Raw genomic sequence first — 27,721 nt, forward strand, 5'->3', positions numbered from 1 at the left:
ACCAAATTCTCTTACCAAAGATAGCTGGAAAGTAGTGTGAAAAGAAAGAAAAACGGCTGAGTCACTTGCAGAGGAAAGAGGCATATCTGAGGCCTTGGATCCGAGAGGTGAAGTATGATCCGAGGACTTCTCAAATGGATCCTAGCTCGGATCGATTGATCTCAGATCCACTGCTCCAAGAGTACAGACGAGGGCTCGGATTCTTTTTGTTGCACAGCACGGATCCATGTTCTTCAATTCCCAGATTTTCGATTCCTTCCCTTTTTTCTTCATTTTTGCTCCTAGTTTCTTTTGTACTTTATCATCCAGATGATCCTTGCTTTTTCTTTATCTCGTACATGAATTTCACATATCAGTATCCTTCAGAACATCACAGATTAAAGCATTAATCCACTCATTTAGCAAGTTTTGATTACTCAAACAACACTTAAGCAATTAGCACCAAAAAGAGTCCAAAATTGGCTTTAATCCTCTCAAATCATAGCAAAAGTGCACGCCAAATTTGTACAAAATATGCGTTAAATATTCACTTGTCAATGTCCTTTAAATCTGACTAGATTTAATTCTAAAGTCACTGGGAAGTTCTTAAAGACAGTTTTAATTATTCAAGGATCAATCGAAAACAAAATTTAAATGAGGGGTCAAAAGTAAACAATGGCAATAATTTAGAGGTTCCACAAAATTTTTACCCAACAATTTAGAATGGTTATACGTGATTAACAATATATATATTTACAATAGTTTGAATTCAAAAAACATTTAGATTTCTATTTCCACGGAAATTAGTTTTATTTCTCATATACACTAGATCCCAACAATACTAGGAGAGATTTATGATCTCATCCTGAAAGAAATTGGATTTTGTCGCTCAGCAAACATACTAGGAGATTGGTATTCTAATTCTAAAGTGAATAGAATCCTATTGGTGCCTATATATTCAGCACTATCAATCATGGGAACTTTATACATCAACAATTCAAATCGTATTTTTTCCTTGTTATACATACTAGTATAACAAGGAAATTGGTATACATTCTAGGATAACAATTCTAATCCTAGTATTTTCTCCCTGTCAAACATACTATTATAACAAGGAAATTGTTATACATACTAGCATAACAATTCTAATCCTAGTATTTTTTCCTTGTCAAACATACTAGGAGATTGGTACTCTAATCCTAAAGTGAATGGAATTCTATTGGTGCCTATATATTCAGCACTATCAATCATAGGAACTTTATACATCAACAATTTAAATCGTATTTTTTTCTTGTTATCTTCCAAGAAACAATGGCTACGAGGGGTCAACCCATCTCCATTATTTGTCTCAGTTTCTTCTTAATTCTTCTTCTTTTACATCCTCATGCTTGCACTGCAAGAAAATTCAGAGGTACCATGGCCGGTTTTATGAATGTTGAACTGGGAAGGCTGTATCACCTTGACAAGATATATCAGCTCGGTGACTCAATTTCTGATACTGGAAACCTTGTTTTAGAGAGTCCCCATGGCAGTGGTTTCTTGTTCACTAGACCCCCTTATGGCGAGACAACGTTTGGAAAACCTACTGGTCGATGTTCTAATGGGCTCCTCATGGTTGACTATTTCGGTATGCACCAAAATTAATTCCAAACTACTTTTTATTATTACTATTTTTTTTGTACTTGAGAATTTTCTTGCAATTTGCCTCTTATAACTTTTTTATGTTTACAACCATTATTCTTCCTTTTTTTAAAAAAAAAATTTACAACCATATCTTCCTATTTCTGGTTGAGGCTATGTGAATTTCTGTTTCTTTGGTTTGTCAAATTTCTAACCTAATTCTATTTATTTATTTTTTCCTAACTCTTCTAGATCTATTTTTTGTTTATTTTTTTTATGATATCTAATTAAGGATCAAAAGTTTACATATACTGAAAATATTAAACGGCAAAACCATCATCTAATCAGGCTTCATATGTGTTACGTGAATATCTTGAAAATTAACATGCTTAATTACACTAGAAAATTTATGCAAAAGTAAAGAGATTAAATTGGAGAGGACAGATTAAATCCCAATTTCATAAAGTTTAAGTTAGTTTTCTTATTACAAAAAATTAATAAGTGGATATATATGTTTTTATGAGGAAAATCGTTTTTGAAACAAGGCAGAATTCCAATTAATTCTTTTGAGGAAAAACTAGTCCTAATTTTTCTTGCAGAACGTTCGTATTTTGGTTCTTTTTTTTTTTTTTACTTTGAATCATATTTGCAACTGAGATTGTTGAATTTTGTTTAACAGCAATAGCATTTGGTCTTCCATACCTCGAACCTTACAAGAAAGCTCATGCAAATTTCGAACATGGGGTAAACTTTGCTGTTGCGGGAGCCACTGCTCTATCAGAAGAGGCATTGAAAGCTAAAAACATTACAAATCCAGCAACCAATAGTTCCCTTAGCGTGCAATTGGAATGGATGGCTTCCCACTTCAACTCCACTTGTCACACTAAACAAGGTTAGCAAATTAATTTAACTTTTTAGCACAGATCAAGAATATATTATGGTAACAATTATTGATTATCCTATTTCTTTTTTTCTTATTCTAAACCCTAGGATGTTGGAAGATGCTCAGAAATGCCCTTTTCTTTGTTGGTGAGATTGGAGGCAACGACTATAACTATGGATTCGTTCAAAGAAAAACCTTGGACGAGTTAACTGGTTTAGTGCAAGATGTTGTCCAAAGTATTACAGATGCTGTTCGGGTGAGTGCTCTCTCTGTTTTTGATTTAATATCCTTGTTAATTTAATTTCAAGTATGTTTTAATTTCTCAAAACGGTCTTTTTTTTAAAAAAAATTCTCAAATTCCTTTTTTTGTTTGCAACTGTTCAAAAATGGCATTTTTCATTAGGGATTTATTTATATGTACAAATAAAAATTTAACAATCTTATTTTCATCTAGCTAATTTTTGCTATTTTCAGAAAGTCATTGGTTTTGGGGCAAGACGAGTTATTGTCCCTGGTAACTTCCCAATTGGCTGTCTTCCAATTTATCTCAGTAGCTTCCACACAAATAACTCAGCAGCATATGATGAAAAACACTGTCTCAAGGACTTAAACAACTTCGCTGAAATTCACAATGAAGTTCTAAAAGCATCAATCAACGTGTTGAAGAAAGAATATCCCTATGTCGACATTGTCTATGGTGACTACTACAACGCCTACTTGTGGTTCCTGTCTCATGCCAAGCGTCTACGTAAGTTAATTTGTTACCATACCATCATTTTGCCGATATTTTTTTTAAGTATATATATGTACTAAATTATTATCTAGCTTAATCCCACAACTTAAAATTTTTGGTTGAAAATTCTTGCAGGATTTGATAGAAATTCTTTACAAAAGGCTTGTTGTGGAAGTGGATCAGGGCCATACAATTTTGATCCTCGAAAGATGTGTGGAGTTGAAGGAGTTTCTGCATGTCCCAAACCTGATAAATACATAAGTTGGGATGGAATTCATTCAACACAACGAGCATATAAGTACATTGCAGGATATTTGTTGCGCTCTGTCTTGCCTCAAATGAGGATGTTTCATCTTTGAGTTGGAGATCATGTTATAGTTTCTGCTAGCTAGTTGTCGTTTCAATTCGGCCTGCAGGGGTTCCTTTTCTTTTTGATTATTTATTTGTTTATTCAATGGTATAACACATTCCATCTTTTACTTTCCATTGACGTTTCTATTGTTATCAATAACATTTTTATTTAGATTCAAATTGAAAAGAAGTACTTTGCATTAATCCAGTAGTACTTGGTACTTCAAAGTTTGCTTTTCAGTTTCATTTTGTTGTTGAAAACAGTTCTCTTGGTCTTTTATCGAGGGGGAAATGGGGAATAGTTTGATTTTAGCCTTAATCTATTTCATGTCTAATTTCTGGCTTTGCACCTGAGTCTAACTCAATAATCCTTAATCAAGCTACTCAAGTTTGGTCAATATTGAGTTAAGTTGAAAAGAGCAGTTGACTCGAATAATTCACAGATTCCTTCTCCTTCAACTTGAGAAGGGGGTATTGGTAGATAAGCCAAGCACACTTCCCTTGCGATGATACACTTCATCCAATCAACTTTCAAACAAGCAAATTACAATTTTGATCACAAAAAATTTGTTTGTTTGTGTTCTGTGATATTATATGCCTTAGCCTTGAATTTACTTGTCTATTTATAATTTATAATGAATTAATTTTTTCAACACCAGTTGTGTATTCACTAATATTAGTAAAGTGCATGTCAATGCGCAAAATTCAGATTTAAATTAAGATTAATTATTAGAAATATGGATTCTCTAGCGTGTAATACTGTCAATGTAAGAAATATTTACCCTTTACATGTATGACCAACAATCACCATGCTAAGTATGAAGTTTGCTATATTTTTCGATTCAAGACAAGTTCCAAATAGGGATGGCAATGGATGCAAGTGTCCACAAGGGAAGTCATGGGGTGGAGGTGGGGCGAGGCGGTTGCGAGGGCGGGGTGGATTATTCTCCACCTATTTTAAATGATAGTCCCCCTCCCTATCCCTCGTAATCACATAACAGTGGGGGCACCCATGGGGAATGGGATGGGGCAAGGTGGGGAGGAAAAATTGGGGGACGAGCCAAAGGCGATGGAGATTTTAGAGCACAAGGGATCCCCTGTTCCATTTCTGCCCGTTGCCATCTCTAGTTCCTAATCTTAGAAGAAAAAAAAAATTGTGGAATGGTGAATTTGTCAATATATAAATTTCATTTTGACCCCCTAAAATATGTGTGATTTCCACTTCAATCGCTAAACTTCAAAATGGAACACTTAAATCCATAAACTTTAAAATCTGTCTCATTTAAGGAAAACCATTGACAGAACCCACAAAACTGTTAGGGTTTTCAAGATGTTTAAAACACTCTCCATTAGTGAGGAACATTTAGGAAAAATCATTTTTCCTAGAAAAAAGAGAAATAAGGAAAAACAAAAAAGAGAGAGAGAAAGAAAGTGGAATAGAGTAGAAACCCTTCCACCTCTCATCTGGACAGTATTCGAGCAGTTTTCTTACCATTTCAATATCAAAAATTTGTTGAAAATCGATTGAAACCATCATGGATCTGCTATTTTAGGCTTAACCAACTATCTGCTTTGATTTTTGAATTCATGCTATCCGATTTCCTTTTGTTTGAGGTATACAGATTATTAAACAATAGAGGGGTCATATGGTAAAATATCAAATCACAGGAGGACTAAAAGTAATGTACCCCTATTTATTTATTCAAGATCCATCGATTTCTCAATTTGATCTTTAACAGTAATAGACACCCCCAACGTCTTTTACGCTGAGATGTACCTCTTAGAGGATACTTTCACTATGCAGAACAGTGGAAGTATTTTGTTTTGCTAGAAAAGCTGAGAAAATCAGGGCAAAGAGGAGGACCATGGAAGTCTGATAAATATGATGTGCTTAATATAGTTTAAAAAGCCAATGTATTGAATTCTTTAATATCTCTGATTTTGTTGTAGTGTGCTGGATGATCAAATATGCAACAAAGGATGTAAGTTTGTTCATAATCGTAGAGCTTGTGACCTGTGTTGCAGATAGACTTTCTCTTCAATTTCTCAGGCAAAAGGCATGGTCATTAGCCGGATAGAAAGATTAGTGGACAGTCCAGGACTCTTAAGTTGATCCCGGCTGCGCAAAAATTTGTAGTTTATACCTAGTTTTTGGTAATCTGCTTGGCATCATATAAAATCAAGAAAAGATGGTAGCAGCCCTTCTCTGTCGCATATTGACTCTAAAACATCCTCTACTGATTTGAGCTGACAACTTCGGTACGTACTTAGCTTCAGATGTAAATTTTATTTTGCAGTATTGATTGAGTTCATTAAATTAGACTGATGACTGATGACAAAAGGTGACGATGGTCAGTGAACGAGGAATTTCAATGCATCAACTTCATTTTTGGGGTACCATTTTGAGATTGAGCACTTGTTTCTTGATGAAGTTTTTTGCTTCTATTTGGTACTAGTTTTCAGCTTCTTTTGCATTTAGGTGACAGTAAAGTAAATCTCGTAAATGATAAATACTCAAAGATATACGGTAGAAAAATAATGCATCTATACTCCCTATAAAGGCATGAGAATGTCAGTAAGATTCTAAGGTACGGTCAGTCTTAGTAGATGAGACTATAAAATTCTGTCTTATTTTTTAGTGATACTCAAGATAGCCTTTTCTTCTAATGATTAGATATATGTAGTGTATTCTAATAACAGTGAATGATGGTAGTAGTTAAAAAATGAAAAGCTTTAAACGTGAGTAAATTTCATTTACAGTGAATAATAATGGTAGTAGTTATAAAATGAAAAGTTTTAAACTTAAGTAAATTTCATTTTCGGTGTTCTAATAATTGACAACAATGGTAGCGATTATGGAATAAAAGTATATAAACTTAACTAATTTCTGTTTATGTTGACATTTAAAAAAAAAATAAAACACTCCAATCTACAAGAAGTTGAGATGAAAGAGGGTCCCCGGGGGGGGGAGGAAAGAAGAAGTATACTTGTTGCTATGCATAAACCCAATTATCTCTATTAACAAAATCTTAATTGCCAAACTGTATAAGCCAGCAAAGATTTTACGTGGTTTATCATTTAATTTCCATTATTGAAAGAATTAGCAGTAAAAAGAATACAAATTCCATGTAAGGCTCCGTTTGATAATACTGAATCTGAATTCTGAATTCTGAATACTGAAATAATTAATTTGCTGAATTTTAAGCACTGAAAAGAGATATATGAATGTCTGGATCTTAATGCTGAATCTATTTATACCGTTTGATAAATATTCATAACTTAATGCTTAAAAAGCTAAATTGTACAATTTTGCCCTTCTATCTTTTAATCCAAAAAGAAAATAGAACCTATGATTTAATTAACTTAAAATTGTTAGGTATGAAAATGGCAATGATTGTGAAGAGCAACGCATACAATGACAATGTTTCTTTGTGTGGGAAAAGGGTATGGTTTCATCGTTTTGAGAATGAGAAAACGAGCTTTTAATACTCCAAAAGCACGTTCAATTACATTTCTCAATCTTGCATGTGCTTGGTTAAAGCGTTCTTCTTTTGATCTTGGACGAGAAGCATTTCGAAAATCAGACAACCAATATTTAATATTTCGATATGGTGTCATAAAGCCACGTGTGTGTGGATAAGCTGCATCACATAAATAATATTTATCTGCATAAAAAATATATATATCAAAATATAAATGTTTGTGGATGAAAATTACTGCAAAAAAAATACTATTGTTAAAAAAAATTTTTGAATAGAGAATATCAGGTTGTTTTGTTTAATTAGATAAGGATTTTAAAAAGGGAATATTAGGTTGTTTAATTAGATAAGGATTTTGAATATAATTAACAAACATGGATATATTTGGTAGATAAGATAAAGTAGTTGAAGTAAATCTCTTGATTCTTATCAAATTAAGCATTCAGTTACGATTCTTGTGCTGAAAAAAATACATACAAATTCAGTACCACTTAATAAGTTCAGTATGTGAATTTTTATTTATCAAACACCCACAACATCTGAATGTCTGAATGAATTCAGTTTCAGCACTTTTTTATGTTATCAAACAGGCACTAAGTCTATTTTTATTTTTTTGTTTGCAACAAAAAAAATGAAGCTTCTATTAACTTCCATTGGTTAAAAAAAACTTTAATTCTTTTCTTAATTTACAAACACATATAGGGATGGCAACGGACGGGGTTGGGGTGGGGACCCCTACCCCCGCTTCTCCTGCGAAGCTAATAAAAGTTGTCATATAATTTTTTATAGTCAAATTTTAACGAATAATCATCAAATACTAAAATATCAACACATCATCAAATTATTATCTATTGTAATTTTACAATTGAAACCCATAAAAACAATCAAACAAGAGTTATTTGAATACAATCCAATATCATGAAACAAATGTAATTAAAATAGTCAAGTTTTTATTTTTGACACAAATATATTAAGTCATTATTGTGTTTATTTTTGAAAAAAGTGTTATTGTGTTAAATGTAATTAGAAATTTAGTATAAATGTATTAGTTAATTTGGTATAACTAATTAATAATTTCTATTAGTAGACATGTATAATTTTTAGTATAATTGATGATATCAATTATATTACATATACTAACATCCATTTTACACTACATTTAACTAATAATATCATTATTATAAGTTTGTAACTAATTAAATTTATTTATTATTTTTTTAACGGGTGGCTAGGCGGGGGACAAAACGGGGGAAAAATTCCCTCCCCCCGCCCCACCCCACAACCTACCCCAGCTCCTACCCCATTAACCCCCCATACGGACACCCGCCCCAATTGTCATTCCTACACACATAGGTAGGGTGTGCTTTTGCGAGGGAGTGATAAGAGTTTGGCTAACAAGGAACAAGTGATTAGTAGACACTTGTTGGGAGTGCTTATTTTATACTAGTATAATCAATTCAGGAAAGTGTCCAAATGTGTCCAAATGTCCAAATGTACAAGTGAAATAAATTCAATTTGTAGGCTTGCATGTTAATTCAGGTGTAATTTTAAGCGTTCTAAACAAGGGGAACAATATTTGGAGGATCTTAAAGATTTGAATTAGGGGTGCAAATGAGCCGAGTTCGAGTCGAATTTTGGCTAATCAAGCCGAGGTCGAGTTAATTTTGTGAAGCTCGAACTCGAGCTCGAGCTCGACGAGCTCAAAATATCAAGATCGAGTTCGAGCTCGACTCAAATTCGAGTCGAGCTCGAGCTTAAAAAAAAAATTATTATTATTATTTTATTTTTAAAAAATAAAAAATAAATATTTATTTTTAAAAATGAATAAAACAATAATTTTTTTAACAAATAATAAAATAGTAGGGATATATATGTAATTTTACTATTAAAATAAAAAATAAAAAATATATATAGAATTGAGCTCGCGAGTTTAATGTTTTTGACCTCGAACTCGACTCGAGCTCATATTCGAGCCACTCGCGAGCGGCTCGATTCGCGAAACACCCCTAATTTGAATCATATTTTTTTCTTTTCAAGAATTGCTTGTACTTATATGTTATACATATAAAACTCGAACCAACTACTCCTATTCTTCCATTAAGAGAGTTTTAAAACTCTATTTGGGTGTAAGTCAAGAGATTTGACCATTTGGGTGTTGATCCCTTGACCTGTCTTCTAATATCCAGACTTTCCTGGAAAATGTTTCATGTGCCTAGAATCTATCATGTCGACAAAAAAATTATATGTACATATAAAACTCTATTTCCTCAACAAAGTTTTTTTTTGTATTCTCTATATAAATAAGTAATTTCATACCTTCTCTCTAAACGTTTTTGACACTATTTTCCAGTATAGCTTTTCCACTTTATATCGCACGGTACGTTATTATTTTGATAACAAAATCTTAATTGCCAAACTTTATAAGCCAACAAAGATTTTACGTGGTTTATCATTTAATTTCCATTATTGAAAGAATTAGCAATAAAAAGAATACAAAGAATACAAATTACATGTAAGTCTATTTTTAATTTTTTTTTGTTTGCAACAAAAAAATGAAACTTCTATTAACTTCCATTGCTTAAAAAAAACCTTAATTCTTTTCTTAATTTACAAACACATATAGGGATGGCAATGGATAGGGTTGGGGTGGGGGAGTGGTCTTCTCCTGCGAAGCTATAAAAGTTGTCATATAATTTTTTTATAGTCAAATTTTAACAAATAATCAAGTACTAAAATATCAACACATCACCAAATTATTATCTATTGTAATTTCATAATTGAAACCCATAAAAACAATCAAATAAGAGTTATTTAAATACAATTAAACATCATGAAACAAATGTAATTATAATAGTCAAGTTTTCATTTTTGACACAAATATATTTATTAAGTCATTATTGTGTGTTTTTTTTTTGAAAAAAGTGTTATTGTGTTAAGTGTAATTAGAAATTTAGTATAAATGTATTAGTTAATTTAGTATAACTAATTAATAATTTCTATTAGTAGACATGTATAATTATTAGTATAATTGATGGGTTTGAATTGAGGTTTCACGGGTTCAGGTTAGAATTGGGTTGAACCCGAAAAGAAAACGGGTCGAATTCGGATCAACATATGGGTGGCCCGATATGACCCGATAACCCATTCACGAATTAAAAATAATTTAATAAACATAAAAATTATTTTATCTAACTAAACTAATATTTTTTACTTTTATACTATTTTAATTTATTTTATATTTGGTTTGGGATAAAACACTTTTACGGTGTTTTAATTTATTTAAGATTTGGTTTGGGATTACTTATTTAAAATTTTATTACTTGATTATGTAATTAGTCTTGTACGAAATTGGTTTTATTAGAAATTACAGTGATAAATTAATAAATTAAAATTAAGTTTCAAGTCATTTCGGGTCTACCCGCCAACTCGAAATTTTCGGGTTCGGGTCAGGTATCCTGACCCATTTCGGGTTGGCTGGTCAAGTTTGGGTCAGCGAATTTTCTGTTATACCCGGATCTCAACCCGATCCGCCAATCTAATTTGGACCCGATTGCCACCCTTAGCTTTATGTGCCTAGAATCTATCACGTCGACATAAAAAATTATATGTACATATAAAACTCTATTTCCTCAACAAAGTTTTTTTTGTATTCTCTATATAAATAAGTAATTTCATACGTTCTCTCTAAACGTTTTCCACACTGTTTTCCAGTATAGCTTTTCTACTTTATATCGCACGGTACGTTATTATTTTGATATACTATCTGAAAAATTATATTGAGAAACCACAATTATGAAAATCTTGAAGTATAAATATTTTAGATTTCTTGTTTTTGTTGAAGTTTCCCGAATATTATATCCATTTACTTCGAGGCCCTTCACTACCAAAATCAGAGGTCATGACCCAACGCATTGCCAAAAATACAAGAGGAATTCTTTCGAGCATATAAACAAACATGTAGTAATCAAATTATTCACTGAAACTCCATGATCGAACATTTTCTCTTGCTCATTTCCTTCTACAAGCGTCAGACCCTGGTCAAGATTATTATCTTTAGCTAACAAGTTTTCAACAATGCCTGACCGAATCCCACCTGATTTGATCGAAGAAATTTTCTCCAAGCTCCCTGTAAAGACGCTCATAAGATTCAGGTTTCTATCCAAGTCTTGGCGGGCTACAATAGGCAGCCAAGAATTCATCAAAAAGCACTTGAGGAACTTGTCCCATCACAACCTTATTCTTGGAAATTTCAATGGCAGCTCTAATCTTGTAGTTGGTGAAGTATATCTTTACTCTGCAGACTATGACTCTTTTCTTGAAACTGACTGCGCCGTTTTCAAAGAACTCAATCTCCCAGTGGAGCCCAGGACTGACCTTGAAACTGATATCCTGGGTTCATGTAATGGACTGCTTTGTGTATTGTCTTTGTGGGATGATCGCCCTATTGTATGGAACCCATCGACCAGAAAGCACCGGATTTTACCGAGTGCCAGAAAAGATGAATTTCACGGTGTTCCCGTCGGTGGTAACTGCTATACCTGTTATGGGTTTGGGTATGATTCAGTGAGCGATGATTATAAGGTGGTTGCTATTCCAGTGCTTTATGGGCGTGATGATCAGGTTTACTCTAAAGTTAAGGTTTATGGTCTGAAAGTAGAATCTTGGAAAAGGGTTCCAGATTTTTCTTACTATTTTCATAAGCATGTCAGTGGCAAGCTTGTAGATAGGGCATTGTATTGGGTTGTAAAAGCTAGTGAATCCAATTCTAACAAACTTATTGCTACCTTCGATCTTGGAACAGAGGAATTCAGGTTACTTCCACAACCTGAGTATTTTGATCGCCATTTTGATATGCGTTTGGGTATTTTGAAAGGATGCCTTTCCTTGATTTGTGAATATTATGAAAGTCATTTTGATATCTGGGTGATGGCAGAGTATGGAGTCCAGAAATCTTGGACAAATTTGGTTTCAATCAAAATATGTGATCTATCTACTAACTGTCGTCTCTCTCCTAGCTGTCCTCAAGCAATGAAGCCAATAGCTTATTCTAAATGCCGTAGACGAGTACTTTTGGGACAGGCTAATTAGCTGCTGCTATGGTATGACATTGAAAGCAAATCTATTTCTTATCCTGTGATGCAAGTTACTGGGGTTGAACAATTCTTTGAATTGGGTATATTTTTACAAAGCCTAGTGAAAGCTTAGCAGTGCTAGTAAGCTGAGAAACACAAAAAGAACAGCTGTACTACAAGAAAAGAGGTAATCGCATAGGCATTCCATTTCCCTTTTTTTTTATTAATAGCTTCATTCCCTTTGCTGTGGATTTAATTGTAAACTTAGGTTTCGTTTAACTCCTAGAGTCTTGAGCTAACTTGCCACTATGGACTGAATAATGAGATATAAGATTTGCAGCCCATTTCTTGCTAATGTGGGCTAATGTATCCTTGCTACACGGTGATGATTGAACCAAATGTGAGATTGTTGCGGTCAGGTTGGACCTTTTGGCTTGATATTTCTTTTGAGGTTGTGGAATGAAATACTCAGGGAAGAGATTCTTGGTAAGGGCAAATGTCCTCTCTTCTCTACCTCTTATATTCATCTCTGCTCATAAGATTCCATTCTTGTATATTTGCTGTTGCTTTCAGACTCAAATTGCATGATCTAACATGGAGTTATAGATATCAGTATATGCGCACAGATAGTTGTTAATCTTAAATTTTGTTGCATTAATTATTAGCTAACTAGTTTTTGTTTAAGATGGTAGGCAGACAAGTTCAGTGATCTCATCCCAATATACTTTTACCAAATCTTTGTAGAAAGCATTACTTCAGCATATAATAGATGATGCCTTGTCAATTTTCCCCCTTTTTCGGAGCTAAGTACAGCAACTTAATTTTGAGTGTCTTGTATGACTCAGGATATCTGCTATGTACTTGTAGAAGCAGTAACTTGTCTACCTCCAGTCATCGAAGGATGCACCAACCGTTGAGAATGAACTTTTGTCATTAAGCACCTCAATTAGTTAAATCACTCTATATGCATGTCACCATTTTTTATAAAGATTTTCAGTTTCAAACTCTACAAAAGTAGTCATTGGCATGTTAGTTCTGTTTTTAAGGTTGTCTTTGCATATGTGTGCATGTTGTTTCTATAAAAAGGTCTTCTGTAATCTGCAGCAATTTCTTTGTTGGTAAGTTGTATGGCTTGGACTGACAATTTGAGTCTAATCTTTGGGGTTACACTTGTCATTTATCTTTAAGCAGTTGATGGAGCTTGCACATATATTATCATGCTAATGGCACAACTTGTCTTGGATTTTTATGAAATTGCCTCTGCTATTGTTGATGGTTAAACTTGTTGCTGGACTTGATATTCTTGATTTGCTGTCCTTTAACTTGTCTTGAATGTTTATGAATTTGCTTATGTTATTCTTGATGGTTTAACTTGTTGGTGGAATTGATTATTCTTGAATTCAGTTGTTTGATTTGCTCCCATCTGTTTATATAGCATTCTTTCCTGAATAGGCACTTAGGTGTTTTCCTTTTTGCTTCTCACTTTTTCATTGGTCCTGTTGAATTCAAAGCCTCAATTGTTGACTTTTCCAAGCCAAAATTGTTGACTTTGAAATCTTTGGCCTAAGTTTCTAAATCTCACATCGGTTAGTTTAACATTTGAGAGGTTGCTTGAGAGCTATAAATAGCTCTCAAACAAACCAATTCAATCACACCAAGCAATAGCATCATAACTTGCTTCCTTCTCTCTCTTTGTAATATTTCTTCTATTGAAATATTAAGTTGTCAGTAGTGTTTGAGGACATAGGCAAATTAGCCGAATCTCGTTAAATTCTGGTGTTTTATTTTATTGTCTATTTAGTAGCTATATTTATAGGTATATTTGTAGTGAGTTATTGTGCAATTAATTGCATATATAGGTGATTTTGTCTAGGCAATTGGTACTTAAGTAGGCCAGTGTGTCTCATCAAATATTTCCTGGGAATTACCATTTTACAATTTTAGGTACAATAATTTACTCATTATACCTTAATTTGGTAAAACTTCCGCAACAATTGATATCAGAGCTCGAGATTTTTTAGTTTGCTCTGTGGTTGCAACATAGTCTGATCTTCCACATCAGAAAAGATTTCTTGGGCTATTGTTACTCTACATTTAGGAGCTACTAAATATAATTTGTAGAGATGGCCGAAAGTAGATCTTCATCTACAATGCAAGCATCAACAAGCTCGTCATCGTCTATTATGGCAAGAAATGCTATGATGAATGCAAAATTAAATGTGGAGACATTTGATGGTACCGGTCATTTCGGTATGTGGCAAAGTAAGATTCTAGACGCGCTCTTTAATCAAGATCTAGACATTGCCATCTAAGAAGAGAAACCAAAAAAGATTGAAGAGAAGGAATGGAGGACGCTAAATCGTTTAGCGTGTTGTACAATTCGATCGTGTCTTTCAAGGGAACAGAAATATGTGTTCTTAAACGAAACCTCTGCAAATAAATTATGAACCGGATTGGAGGAGAAGTTCTTGAAGAAAAATGGTCAAAATAGGCTCAATATAAATAAGCGTTTATTTCACTTCACTTATGTTCCCAGCACAACTCTAAATAATCACATCACTAATTTCAATCAGTTAATCACTAATCTGATGAATTTAGATGTAATATTTGAAGACGAAGATTTGGCTCTCATGTTGTTGGAATCTCTTCCTGAGAAGTTTGAGCATCTTGAAACAACTCTACTCTATGGGAAAGATGAAGTGTCCTTCGGTGAAGTTAGCTCTGCCCTGTACAGCTATGAGCTCAGAAGAAAAGACAAACAAAGTAGCAGAGATGGAGCAGCAGAAGCTCTGGTAACTAGAGGACGCTCACAAAACCAGAGAAAGAGGAGGAGAGGTAGATCCAAGTCAAGAGCCAGACTAAGCAAAGATGAGTGTGCCTTTTGCAGAGAGAAAGGGTACTGGAAGAAGAACTGCCCAAAATTGAAGGGTAGACCTGACAAAGAAAAAGCTGTTGCAGATTCAAATGTAGCTGAGTGCATTGATCAAGATTCAGAACTTTCATTAGCTATCATGCCTACTGGTCATTCTAGTACATGGCTATTGAACTCAGGTTGTAGTCATCATATGACGTCCAATAGGGAATGATTCTTTGATTTCAAGGAAGAAGAAGGTGGAGTCGTCTACACGATAGATGAGGCCATATAGCAACAAATGGGGTTCGTTCAATTCGACTGAGAAATCAGGATGGATCAATTAGGATTCTAACTGATGTCTGATATGTGCCAGAATTGAAAAAGAACCTCATTTCTGTGGGAGTACTAGAATCAATGGGCTATAAGGTGTCGGCATATAATGGAGTGATGAAAATCATTTCAGGTGCATTGGTACTGGTGAAAGGCATTCGAAAAAATAATAACTTGTATTACTATCAAGGTAATGCAGTTGTTGGAGTAGTGGCAATGGCTTTCAGTGATGATTGAGAATTGAAAGTAACCAGATTATGGCATATGCACTTAGGGCATGCCGGAGAAAAATCCTTGAATTTTCTGATGAATCAAGGACTATTGAAAGGAGCCAGTGTTTGCAAGTTAAATTTTTGCGAGCATTGTGTCAAAGGGAAGCAGACAAGGGTAAATTTTGGCACTGTAATTCACGATACTAAGGGTATTTTGGATTATGTGCTCTCTGATGTGTGGGGATCTTCCAAAATAACTTCTCTGGGAGGCAAAAATTATTTTGTTACCTTTGTCGATAACTTCTCTCGAAGAGTATGGGTGTATACTATGAAAGCGAAAAATGAAGTATTGGGAATTTTCATCAAGTGGAAAAAGATGGTGGAAACTCAAACAGAAAGAAAGATCAAACGCCTTCGAACAGACAATGGAGGTGAATACACTAGTGATCCGTTCATGGAGGTCTGTGAAAATGAAGGCATTGTTCGGCACTTCACAGTCAGAAATACACCACAGCAGAATGGGGTGGCAGAGCGTATGAACCGGACATTGGTAGAGAAAGTTCGGTGTATGTTGTCCAATGCTGGGTTGGACAAACAATTTTGGGTTGAGGATTTAGCATATGCAAATCACCTCGTTAATCGCTGACCATCAACTACTATTGGCTGCAAAACGCCATTAGAGAAATGGTCGGAAAAACCTGCTATAGATTATGATTCCTTACATGTGTTTGGTTCTACTGCATATTATCATGTTAAAGAATCAAAGTTGGATCTAAGGGCGAAAAAGGCGCTCTTTATAGGGATTACGACAGGCATTAAAGGTTATCGTCTTTGGTGTCTCGAGACAAAGAAGATAGTTTTCAGCAGGGATGTCACCTTTGATGAATCTACCATATTAACAAAGGTAGATGTACAACAGAATGATGGTACTCCCCAACAGGTGGAGAGCACTCCTAAGCAGGTGGAGTTTGAAAGAAACATTATCAGACCAGCAGTGAATATAGGAGCAGATGAAAGGACTCCTATGGTAGAAGAAGAATCAATTGAAGAAGATGTTCCAGTTGGAAAGTCTTCATAGCAACTTGAATCAATTGCATTGAGTAAGCCAAAGAGGAATATCAAAGTACCTGCTCGGTATGTTAATATGGTGGCTAATGCATCTACAATTGCAATAGATGAAGTTCCTACCACTTATCTTGAAGCTGTCCAAAGTTCAGAGAAGGAAAAATGGAGGACAGCTATAGAAGAAGAAATGTAGTCCCTTTATAAGAATCAGACTTGGCAACTTGGCAACTTGTCAATCTGTCAAAGGGAAAGAAGGCAATTGGGTGCAAGTGGGTATATGCAAAGAATGAAGGATTTCCTGACAAGTCTGGTGTTCTGTACAAAGCAAGATTGGTAGCTAAAGGTTACGCTCAGAAGGAGGAAATTGATTACAACGAAGTGTTTTCTCCAGTCGTGAAACATTCCTCCATTAGAATTTTATTGACTTTGGTAGCACAATTGGATCTGAAATTTGTCCAATTAGATGTAAAAATTGCGTTTTTATATAGTGACTTGGAAGAGAAAATCTGCATGACTCAACCAAAAGGATTCAAAGTTGCTGGTAAAGAAAAGATGGTGTGCAAGTTGGACAAATCGTTGTATGGATTGAAGCAGTCTCCAAGGCAGTGGTACAAGCGATTTGACAATTTTAAAATGAGTCAGAAATACACAAAAAGCAAATATGATGACTGTGTATATTTGCGCAAGGTACGAGATGGATCCTACATATATCTTCTTCTTTATGTTGATGATATGTTGATAGCTTCCAAGGATCAAGGTGAGATTGAAAAATTGAAATCTTAATTGAGTCGAGAGTTTGAAATGAAGGATCTCAACGAAACCAAGAAAACTCTCGGCATTGAGATAAGTAGAGATAGAAGATTGAGGAGGCTTTATTTGACTCAGAAAGAATATCTTAGTAAAGTATTAAAGAGGTTTGGCATGAATGAAAAGACCAAACCTGTTAGTACTCCACTTGTTCCTCATTTCAAATTCAGTGCATCATTATCTCCAAAGAATGATGCAGAACGAGATATATGGCAAAGGTACCATATGCAAATGCGGTGGGTAGCTTGATGTATGCTATGGTGTGTACAATACCCGACATTTCACAAGCAGTTGGAGTTGTGAGCAGGTACATGCATGATCCTGGTAAGGAGCATTGGCAGGCTGTGAAATGGATTTTACAGTACATTTTGAACACCGTAGATATTGGATTACTATTTGAGCAAGATGAAAAGATTGGTCAAGGCGCAATTTGATATTGTGATTCCGACTACGCAGGTGATCAAGATACACGTCGATCAACGATTGGGTATGTGTTTACACTTGCTAAGGCACTAGTTAATTGGAAGTCTATCTTGCAGTCAACGGTTGCTTTGTCTACTACAGAGGCGGAGTATATGGCAGTTATGGAGGTTGTTAAGGAAGCAATTTAGCTTCATGGGTTACTTGATGAATTGGGAATCGGACAGAAGTCTATCAAAGTTCATTGTGATAGTCAGAGTACTATTCATTTAGTAAAGAACCAGGCTTATCATGTAGGGACGAAGCATATCGACGTACGGTATCATTTTGTAAGGAAGATTTTGAAAGATAGTACAATACTACTTCAAAAGATTCAGACCAAGGAGAATCCTGCTGATATGCTTACGAAAGTTGTGACAACTATCAAATTCCAATATTATTTGAATTTGATAAATGTTGTGTACAACTTGAAGATTGGCGTTTGACAACACATTTGAAGACACCACCGAATTTTGAGGGAGGAGATTTGTATTTTTAGTGGGATTAGAAATTATGCCAAGATAGAGATTTGTTGAATTCAAAGCCTCAATTGATGACTTTTCCAAGCCAAAATTGTTGACTTTGAAATCTTTGGTCTAACTTTCTAAATCCCACATCGGTTAGTTTAACATTTGAGAGGTTGCTTGAGAGTTATAAATAGCTCTCAAACAAACAAATTCAATCACACCAAGCAAAAGCATAACTTGCTTCCTTCTCTCTCTTTGTAATATTTCTTCTAGTAAAATATTAAGTTGTCAGTAGTGTCTGAGGATGTAGGCAAATTAGCCGAACCTCGTTAAATTCTAGTGTTCTATTTTATTGTCTATTTAGTAGCTATATTTGTAGGTATATTTGTAGTGTGTTATTGTGCAATTAATTGTATATAATGGTACTTAAGTAGGCCAGTGTGCCTCACCAAATATTTTCTGGGAATTACCATTTTGCAATTTTAGGTACAATAATTTACTCGTTATACCTTAATTTGGTAGAGCTTCCGCAACAGGTCCTTGGGATTTTGCTTTTGTAACTGTTGTTCCTTGCATTTTAGAAGAAACAATTTCTTGAAGGCACTAAATAAGTAGCTCAAAGTTTTTCTTTGTTGCCTTGAATTAACAAAGTATGAAGTTCATAATTAACCAATTGTGAAGTTTCTCAATTAAAGCATAATGTCTGTATGAGCCCTAAATCTCTAAACACTAACTGTTTTCTGCCATTGAAGTACTATATAAACCAATTAATGGATGATGACAATTTGGAAGATTTTTTTTTATTTCTACATTTTCAAAATTCTGAGATTTCTCTTTTCTGATGCCTTCAACTTTCTTGAACCATATTTCATTTCTGTGCAGGTAAGATTCTGTCACACAGGAAAGTTTCTAAAGCAGTTGGAAATGAGAACTTTGAGAAGCCTGGTTATTTTTCTAGGAGTGAAGTACCCATTTGAACTGAATTTTGGACAATAAGATGTAATGATGATACGGATTTCTTCCTTTTTGTTCTTTTAAGAATATCTGGATAGATGCTTAGTACTGAGTTGATATTTCCATTAACTGATCCAGCTTGAAACTCAATGCAGCTGAAGAAGTATATGTTTGAAGCCCAAAGCAGATATGTGTCCCTCTCTCCCCTCCTAAGAGAAGAAAGGAAACAAAGAAAGAAAGCAAAAAAAAAAAAAAAAAAAAAAACCTCTATGTTTGGTTTCTCTAGACTTTTTGGTTTTCAATTTGTGTACTTTTAGATAAAACAACTTAAGTTGCACTGGTTCCATTAGGGTAGATATTGTTAGAACTTGTAATTGAAGACAAGTTACCAAGGATTTTTGTGAGAGCCTAATAGGTATGGATAGTACACTCAAATTGTTATTCGAATGCATGTATTCATGTCTATTATCACGCATTGCACTTGGACTTTTTTTTTTTTTGGCAACTTCATTTCACTTTTTTTTTAACGTTTAACTACTTAAACCTCTCTTTGCTTGTGCTTGTTAGTCTCTTGTCGACGAATTTTACTACTAATCCATAACAAAATTTTAAATAATCCACCTACAAAAAGTGATTAAAAATCACAATATTTTCCTGAGCGATAGAGAAAAATATGGAATCCCTAAAATCAAGGGATTAAGGACATAGATCTAGTTTATTTCTTGCTAAGTTGTATTGTAACTTAATATAGGATTTTGTAATTTTAAATTGTCGAGACAATGAAAAAAACCATAAAAAAAACACACACACACACACACTCGCAAAAGAATTGGGACAAATAATTTTAAGGTTTTATATGACCTATACAAAGTGGTGTAACATAAGATTTTAAATAGCGATAATATATTCTCCTTTTCGTAATCAATGCTTGACAAATGCGTTTGAAAATGGTAGAAAACGATCATGCAAGAATGGAAAAAACAACTAACTTAATGGAAGACAAGTTGCCTTAGCACATTCACTTCACAATTTATCAGAACTTGGATGGAAATTTTGACGACCAACCAAACTACAACAAAATCAGAAATTTCAGAGCCTTCACTACGTTAGCATTTTAACACAATACTAGGAGGTGGTCTCCGCGCGTGGATCAATGTAATTATGCCCTAACTTGTATTGGTTATTGAGAGTTGGCCTGATGTTGGAGTAAGAAGAAGCATGTAAACTATATAGGCTGTTAAGTTTAGATTAAGATAAATATGGAATGATTAAGATGAGAGTTGGGTGTGGAAGTGAAATAGGCTGAAATCAATTAAAAATAAGAAAGGGATAAATGTTGGGAGAGTGGTTTACATGATAGCCGAAAATGTTAGAATGGTCCAAGCATTAAAATTTATAAATCGAAAAACAGTAGAAATGGCTTGCTAGTTGTTGATGTTGATTCCGTTTATATCTAAAGCTTGATCCATAAAGTGGAAAGTAATGATTTCATAAATTGCATATGAAATGGTGGATAATGGTAAAATATATTGTGGAAACTTTTTTGGTTTTGAAACGCATGCTACCATATTTCAATGTAAAATTTTTTGGTAAAATAAAAGACAGCTATATATGAAGTGGGTGAACTACTGCGAAGATGGATAACAAGGTAAATATTCATTAAAAGGAAATTGTTATTGGGTGTAAAGTTCAATTTGTAATTGATTTTACTTTTTTAGTATTTTTATTTATCAAACCATGTTTATTGATTAACCACAAAGAATAAAGGAAATTCATTAGTATTAATAAATAAGGATAACATAGTTTATGAATAGTGTTACAGATACAAAAAGTTAATGAGTAACTATAATAATCAATTGGCTAATTATAATAATGCATATGAAATACATGGTACCAAGGGAAAATTTTTCATTTCCATTGTTATCAAATATTAAAACAGTAAAGATAGTCTTTGATTCTGAAATGAAAACAATGACGTCATGTCATTGTGCTGGAGTTGATGCTGGAGAACGAAAGCTTTCCAATTTTTTTTGAGCCGCTTCCCTTTCATCCTAATTTCTGTTATGTTATCTCCAGTTTTGAGAGCTATAAGTGGAGTTTTTTGTTCATTGAGAAAGTAGTCAACAAATCGTGGGATTTTCTAATACAAAAAGTAAAAGTTAGAGAGCTAGGTTGAAGGAAATGAGTTAGCTAGGGAATAATTTTAAGGAAAATATGATAAGGATTCTTTACCAATGTATACGGGTCAGCTAAGTGAAAGTTTTGATAAAAGCATACTAAATTGGATAAATCTTGGGGAAAATGAGGTTGAAGTGAAGATGTCACTATTTCTTCATGAATTGGTGAACAAGCATGAGCTGCACATAAGAGACATTTCTGTTGGAATAAATAATGTAGGATTGGAACGTTAGTATGAAATAGAAAGGATAAAGATGTGTTATGAATATATACATCTTGCTAAAGATGAAGGCTGGTTAGAGGGACTATCCAGCCGAGATTAACTTGCTGTTGCAGTTCACAAAAATTAATAACATCAAAAAATAAATTCCCAGTATGTTGAAGCAATAGTATGTGATGTTCCTTAGCAATATTCTGTTCACAATATTCATCACATCCTGCTCCTAACGAGTTATCATTTACTATAATATTCCATTGTTCTATTCCATGCCTAAAGATAATTCTATGACGGCCATGTTGAGATAGTAACGATTTGAATAGAGGAGGCAAAACCTGCAAATGATGTTAATATAACATGGTTTTTAAATGAAATCTAAAGATGGGAAAATTTTGGAAACATAGTGGTATTGAACAAAAAGGAATGTAGTTGGCCTCTATTTTTGCATCTGATGAGAAAGCAACATCTTTGTGAATTAGTGCTTGCCATCTTGAAGAAAAGTAAGGTATGGATTTGTTCTAGTTGGCAGTGAGGTTTAAAATTGAAATGAAAGAAGAGAGTTTAGACATAAAAAAAGATTCTGAATCTGAAGGGGTTATGAATGTATGGTAAGAATAGAGTCATGAAGTTTAGAATAGAAAAGATAGGTATATATAGAAAATTAAGAAACTTAAAAGAAATTTTCTTTTAACGTAATTAATGCATAAGGACAGGAATCATTAATGAAGATGGTTGAATATGTCAGCTTATAATTTAATTGATACACATTTACAGTTTGACAAAAAATAATGGTAAGAGTAAATTGAGTTGGTGCATATTATCAGAATAATTAAAATGAGATAAGGTTGCAATAAATAAGAATGATTCAGGAATGAGCATGTGGTTCACTCTGAACCAATATTTTTATACGTGTAAGAAAGATAAATGGAAACAATTTTGATAACATAAAACATTTAGCTTGACAAATAAAGGATTTTGCGTCGACAACAAGAGATCATTATGTAATCTTGAAACAAGCCAGAGCATAGTTAAATAGCAGTCATTCTATGATTTCTGGGAATGATAAATTGCTGAAGAAAAGACAGCATGGCAATACTATGATTTCTTAGAATCATAAATCGCTCAACAAAAAGCATAGAGGAGCAGTTTAGGTCCAAAGTAGCAACCCTAAGTTTCAAAACAAACTTTGGAACATGAGAACTTACTTCAGTTTTGGCTTCTTGCTGCAAGAGACCCTTCAAGTTGAGAGGCGTTCTTTTCTAGTTTTTCAGCCTAATCAAACTTTTGATTCAGTGAAAGACGAACCTTTGAAGTTGGATTGTTTTCTTCAATAGTTACAGTGCCTGGAGAACCATGACATTAATTTGGAGTAAGAAAAAAATTTATTTATGTGTGATAAGTACATTCATATACCTGAAGTTGTGATCTATGAAGGGTCATCCTGATCATGAACTGATAGAAAGGGAACGATTAATTCATTGACAGAGGAAACTTGGGTAGCAGCATCGACAATCTCAGAATAATAGATGATTGTATATCGTTGCTTTGTATCTGCAACTTGAGTTTGTACTAGCTTAATGTGTACCAAGAACCACTTTGACTCAAGTTCTTTGTGGACAGTTTCAAGTGGAAGTTCAATGTTCTGTGAATAAGAAAGTATTTAAAAAAAAAGTTTTCAGAAAGCAAAGAATATGGTTCTAGTTTATGATTTAGTATAAGTGAATAATATAGCATTGTAATGACAATTGTCTTCTTACTAATTTGCCGGCAGTTGAACATGGACATGCTTAAAGTGTTCCATTATTTCAAGAGTATTGAACGTCAGCAGTTGTTCAACTTGTTCTCCAAAGATAGAAGCTGTAATAACTCCAGTATGATCCCGTAAATCCATATCAAAGCAATACCTAGAAAAATGTTTGCAAATAAAAGCTTAGCATGTGTAAAAAATGATGATGATAGTAAACTTTAAAGCTTTTCTGCAAAAAAAAAAAAAAAGGTTTCAGTAAAGGACCTTGGCTCAGTAGGATGTTTTTCTTTGCAAGTATTACAGCTAAAAATGACTCCATGGCTGTTGCAATACCTCGATAACATTTTTTGCAGCTCATATGCCAGTATTTCTGAAATATGTGCTGGAAAGTGAACTATGCTTTGACCCATGTACTCTAAACTCAAAAGTAAAAAGTATGAATATATTGTTTGATAACTAAACATAGCATGAAATAAGCTATTAGCGAAGATGCTTATACCTTGTAGGAAGGATTAACATTGCAAATTAAGGTGGTTTTCTGACTGGTTTCAATGAAATTTCATGGTTGAACCTAGTATAACTTTTTTGTTCTAGAATAACTGTCAACTACTTGCTATTTCTTATTGCCCTATAATAAAATAAGATTAAAGATGTAAAGAACGAATTATATAGCATGAATCATGAACTGCTGAGAATGATAATGAGGGGGAAGAAATAAATCAAAACCAATTCTTTAGTTTCCTTGCTTCTTGAACAAGAGGATCAACAAGGATTGCAGAATCAAACCATGTGGACAGAGAAACACCTACATAGAATACTTATTGATTCAAGACCATTTGTTAGAGAGAGTTATATATGCATATAAATGTATCAGATGATGGTTAGGCATTAAATTGTAAGTTACCATTGTAGTTGCTAACTTTTATCCTTCGGACAATAATAACAGGAAAGTTGTTCATGGCAGAAATTATCTGTTCTCCTTCATTTTTGATGAAATCATCCCACATAGAAAGTAAAAGAGTCTACGATCTACTATGAAATAAATAATCAGTACTTAATAAGATATATCTAATAGGAGAAATTATAACTATTGATCATTATATATAAGATAAAAATTGTATATCTTACTCCTCGTTCACAAGGGCAAACTTTTTAACAATTGACTCTCTGTAGTTTGTGGTAATTGTCTTTTTCTCCAATGCTTCAATAACTATTCCGAGGACATCTACAGAAAGGAAAAATTTGTCAAATATTTCATGCAGAGATATACATGTTATTTATATAGACCAAGTAACGAGATATACCAACTGATTTAGCTTTATCATCCATGTACTGTGCCAAATCTCTAAACTTTGTACAGTTGAACTTGACAAGCATCATGTCTTCATCATCAACAACCTCTTGAATAACAGTTCTGCTAGTGATTGTCCATTGATGAGTTATTTCAGCAGTCTAATATTTCGGCAAGATCGGCCTCACTTCAGCATTGGATATCTTGTATTTCTTATGAACTTGGAGGATTGAGCTCATTCTAGGGATGTCATTGTTGAAAATAATGCCTTCAACTTTTGATCCCTATTGTATTACAACATAACTTCATGTCATTCATGTTTATTTTCTATAAAATTTAAATATGCATATGTCTAATATAGATATTTTTGGCTATGTACCTCAGTATCAACAAATATGAACTTTTGTTTTTTTGTCAGGGTGGACATTGATTAACTTGCTGTTTTTCTTGAACTGTGATTTTGCATGTCCAGCTTTGCATTTTAGGCATAATTTCTTTTATTGTCAGCAACTTTTCCATTCTACATTTTCATGGATAGAAAAGAAGAAAGATATCAGAAGCATTGATATATACTGGAACAACCATTCTTGAAAAAGAAGAAAGTTATTATGGTCAGAAAGTACCATATCAGTCAAAGAACAATGAATGAATAAATCTGTATAGTATACCTAAGCTTAATAACATCAGTGCTGAGTTAGTTGAAATATTTCTTGAAACACAACATTTCTAGTCTTGCAATCAACTTTAATGTCTCCAAAAGTTCCAGGCACAATAAGAATTTTAACTGCAGCTGATGCCTTAGCTGTAGATAAAGCTACGTACAACTGTCCATGAGAGACAACCGGCTCACGAAGGTAAATCCCCACATAATCAAGAGTTTGTCCTTAAGATTTGTTAATTGTTAAGGTAAATCAAAGTCGAACAGGAAATTGTGTTCTTATAAATGGGAGGCCATTCTTTTCACTATCAGATGTTTGGAGAGGAATTTTAGGTAGCCAAAAGCTATTTCAGCATAGATTATATGTTGTCTGAGCTCTCTATAGACGAGACGTGAACCATTACACAATCCTTCTACAGGGTTCAGATTTCTCAAAAGAATGAGGAGACAATTTTCTTTAAGCAACCACTTGTGAGGAGGAAGACCTTTTGGGTTTTGTAAATTGAGAAAATCTTCATAATCTCCTTGATGGCACTAATCAACTATTTTATCAGATCTAGCATAAACATGAAGATTTCCAGGAAACCTTTATATCATGATATCATTTAGCTCGTCAACTGAATTGTTTTTTGGAGTAAGAATGCACCTATTGATCATAGTATAAGGATCATTTGAATAAGCCTAAATATGGAAATACAGATTCTATCAACTTGGATATAAGAAAAGTAAGTCAAGATACATGTAAAGGACAAATTTAGAAAGGGAAGAAGTAGTAAAAAGAAGCATAGTTGAATAACAATTTTATAACATGTTTAGAGATTTTTCTTATTCATAATATGGAATAACCATGTTATTCAATAAGGTTATTTGGCCTGTGCATCAACAGGCTTCCTTCCTTCGCCCACCCTCAAAAGAAACTCTGAGAATGCTGGGTCAAAAATGGCCTGCATATTTTCTGTCAGTTTCAACTTATGAAATTTATTCCATAGAAGTGAATTAGGAAGGCTAGCTTTTATGAGAGTTTGTTTTGAAGCCTTCTCAATTACAGGTAAAGTTTGTCGAAAATCTCCTCCAAAAACAATGATATTTCCTCCAAATGGCAGCTCAGATTCCATTATGTTTTTTAGCAAATCATCAAAGGCCTCAATAGTTTCTCTTTTGGCCATTGATGATTCATCCCACAAGATCAGTTTTGATTCAAAAAGTAATCTTGCAACACTACCTTGCTTACTGAGTTGGCAGGTTTTATTTGTTGACAAATCCAGTGGTATTTTAAATCTAGAATGCGCTGTTCTTCTGCCTGGAAGAACAGATGCTGCAACACTGGATATTGCCATTACGATAGCAACATGCCCCTGAGATCTTAAAGCAGCTAAAATCAACCTATAGAGAAAGGTCTTATTAGTTCTACCCGGACCATCGATAAAGAAACTTTGGCCAGCAGAAGAAGAAATTGCATGCAGAATTAAATCATAAGCATGCCGCTGCAGAGCATTCAATTTAAAAGGCAAAAGTAGATCTTCTGGTAATACCTCAATATTCCTTTCACTGTTAATTTCCATTGTTAACTGTTCATGATATGCACCTCTAAGGTTATCTAGAATTAAATGGTAATCATCAATATTTTTACCCATCTGCTTGAGCAATCTGCTGATATTTTTCAAGACTTTACTTCTAATTTCAGCAGAAGAATAGTGATAAAGTTCCTGTGATCTTTGATAATCACTACATATCTGTTGTTCAAATTTGTCCCAGAGTAATCTAGGATCAGTGGGTGAATAATGAACAAGAACAATAGCAAATAACAGTCTCAACGATGATGGCATCTGAAAAACTGCTGCTTCTTCAAGGGTATCTTCTATATATGTATCAGACTCTAATAGACCAAGCTTCAAAGCAGCTTCCCTGAAGCAGTTCATTTTCTAACCATTAACAGTTAAAAGGTAATCAAATGACATAGGTGCTCGGGCATGATTTAGCAGCACTCTAAGGTAATACCTTTCTCCTTCCTTAGAACTAACAGTTACCAGTCTTCCAATAACCTTTTTACATTTTCTCTCAGTCCAAATTTTAAATTTAGTAGACCAAACAAAATGCATAGGAAACTCTCTATAAAAGCACTTCAAATTTTCAGCTTTTGAGTTTGTTTTGTTCATTTCAAAGAATTCAGTTAGCATGATCTTTGAAAAATCAATCTTTCTCATCAATTCTAAAAGATTTGAATTTTTGTTGAAAGTGATAAGCTGCTGGCCAGGGAGATGAACTTGAAGAGAATAAACTGCTAGGGTCATCTCATTTAGTCGGAATTCATAGATTTGCCAAACTTCAGGGTGTGAAATCCATCTTCCCTGCTAGAATTCTTTTA

At 33.8% G+C, this 27,721-nt stretch overlaps 3 protein-coding genes across 3 annotated transcripts; 2 read left to right on the forward strand and 1 right to left on the reverse strand.

The window, feature by feature from the left end:
* The first annotated feature begins 1,395 nt into the window (after positions 1 to 1,395).
* On the forward strand, positions 1,396 to 3,574 carry LOC113724570 (acetylajmalan esterase-like). Its single transcript, XM_027247457.1, has 5 exons — positions 1,396 to 1,606; positions 2,279 to 2,491; positions 2,590 to 2,738; positions 2,957 to 3,230; positions 3,351 to 3,574. The coding sequence occupies exons 1-5, from the start codon at positions 1,396 to 1,398 to the stop codon at positions 3,572 to 3,574; spliced, it is 1,071 nt and encodes a 356-aa protein (XP_027103258.1).
* A 7,545-nt stretch (positions 3,575 to 11,119) lies between these two features.
* On the forward strand, positions 11,120 to 12,133 carry LOC113724571 (F-box protein CPR1-like). The gene has a single exon (XM_027247458.1). The coding sequence runs from the start codon at positions 11,120 to 11,122 to the stop codon at positions 12,131 to 12,133; it is 1,014 nt and encodes a 337-aa protein (XP_027103259.1).
* Positions 12,134 to 26,219: 14,086 nt separating this feature from the next.
* On the reverse strand, positions 26,220 to 27,275 carry LOC113724572 (uncharacterized). Its single transcript, XM_027247459.1, has one exon. It carries the CDS (start codon positions 27,273 to 27,275, stop codon positions 26,220 to 26,222), a length of 1,056 nt encoding a protein of 351 aa, XP_027103260.1.
* Positions 27,276 to 27,721: the final 446 nt, after the last annotated feature.

The sequence above is a fragment of the Coffea arabica genome, chromosome 2c (genome assembly GCF_036785885.1).
Source record: "Coffea arabica cultivar ET-39 chromosome 2c, Coffea Arabica ET-39 HiFi, whole genome shotgun sequence".
Lineage (NCBI taxonomy): Eukaryota > Viridiplantae > Streptophyta > Magnoliopsida > Gentianales > Rubiaceae > Coffea > Coffea arabica.

Excerpts from the sequence above, each read along its gene's own strand:
- LOC113724570 (XM_027247457.1), top strand. The coding sequence starts at position 1,396 with ATGGCCGGTTTTATGAATGTTGAACTGGGAAGGCTGTATCACCTTGAC. Across the intron at positions 1,607-2,278 it reads CCTCATGGTTGACTATTTCG|CAATAGCATTTGGTCTTCCA; the intron begins GTATGCACCAAA and ends TTTGTTTAACAG. Across the intron at positions 3,231-3,350 it reads GTCTCATGCCAAGCGTCTAC|GATTTGATAGAAATTCTTTA; the intron begins GTAAGTTAATTT and ends AAATTCTTGCAG.
- LOC113724571 (XM_027247458.1), top strand. The coding sequence starts at position 11,120 with ATGCCTGACCGAATCCCACCTGATTTGATCGAAGAAATTTTCTCCAAG.
- LOC113724572 (XM_027247459.1), bottom strand. The coding sequence starts at position 27,275 with ATGAACTGCTTCAGGGAAGCTGCTTTGAAGCTTGGTCTATTAGAGTCT.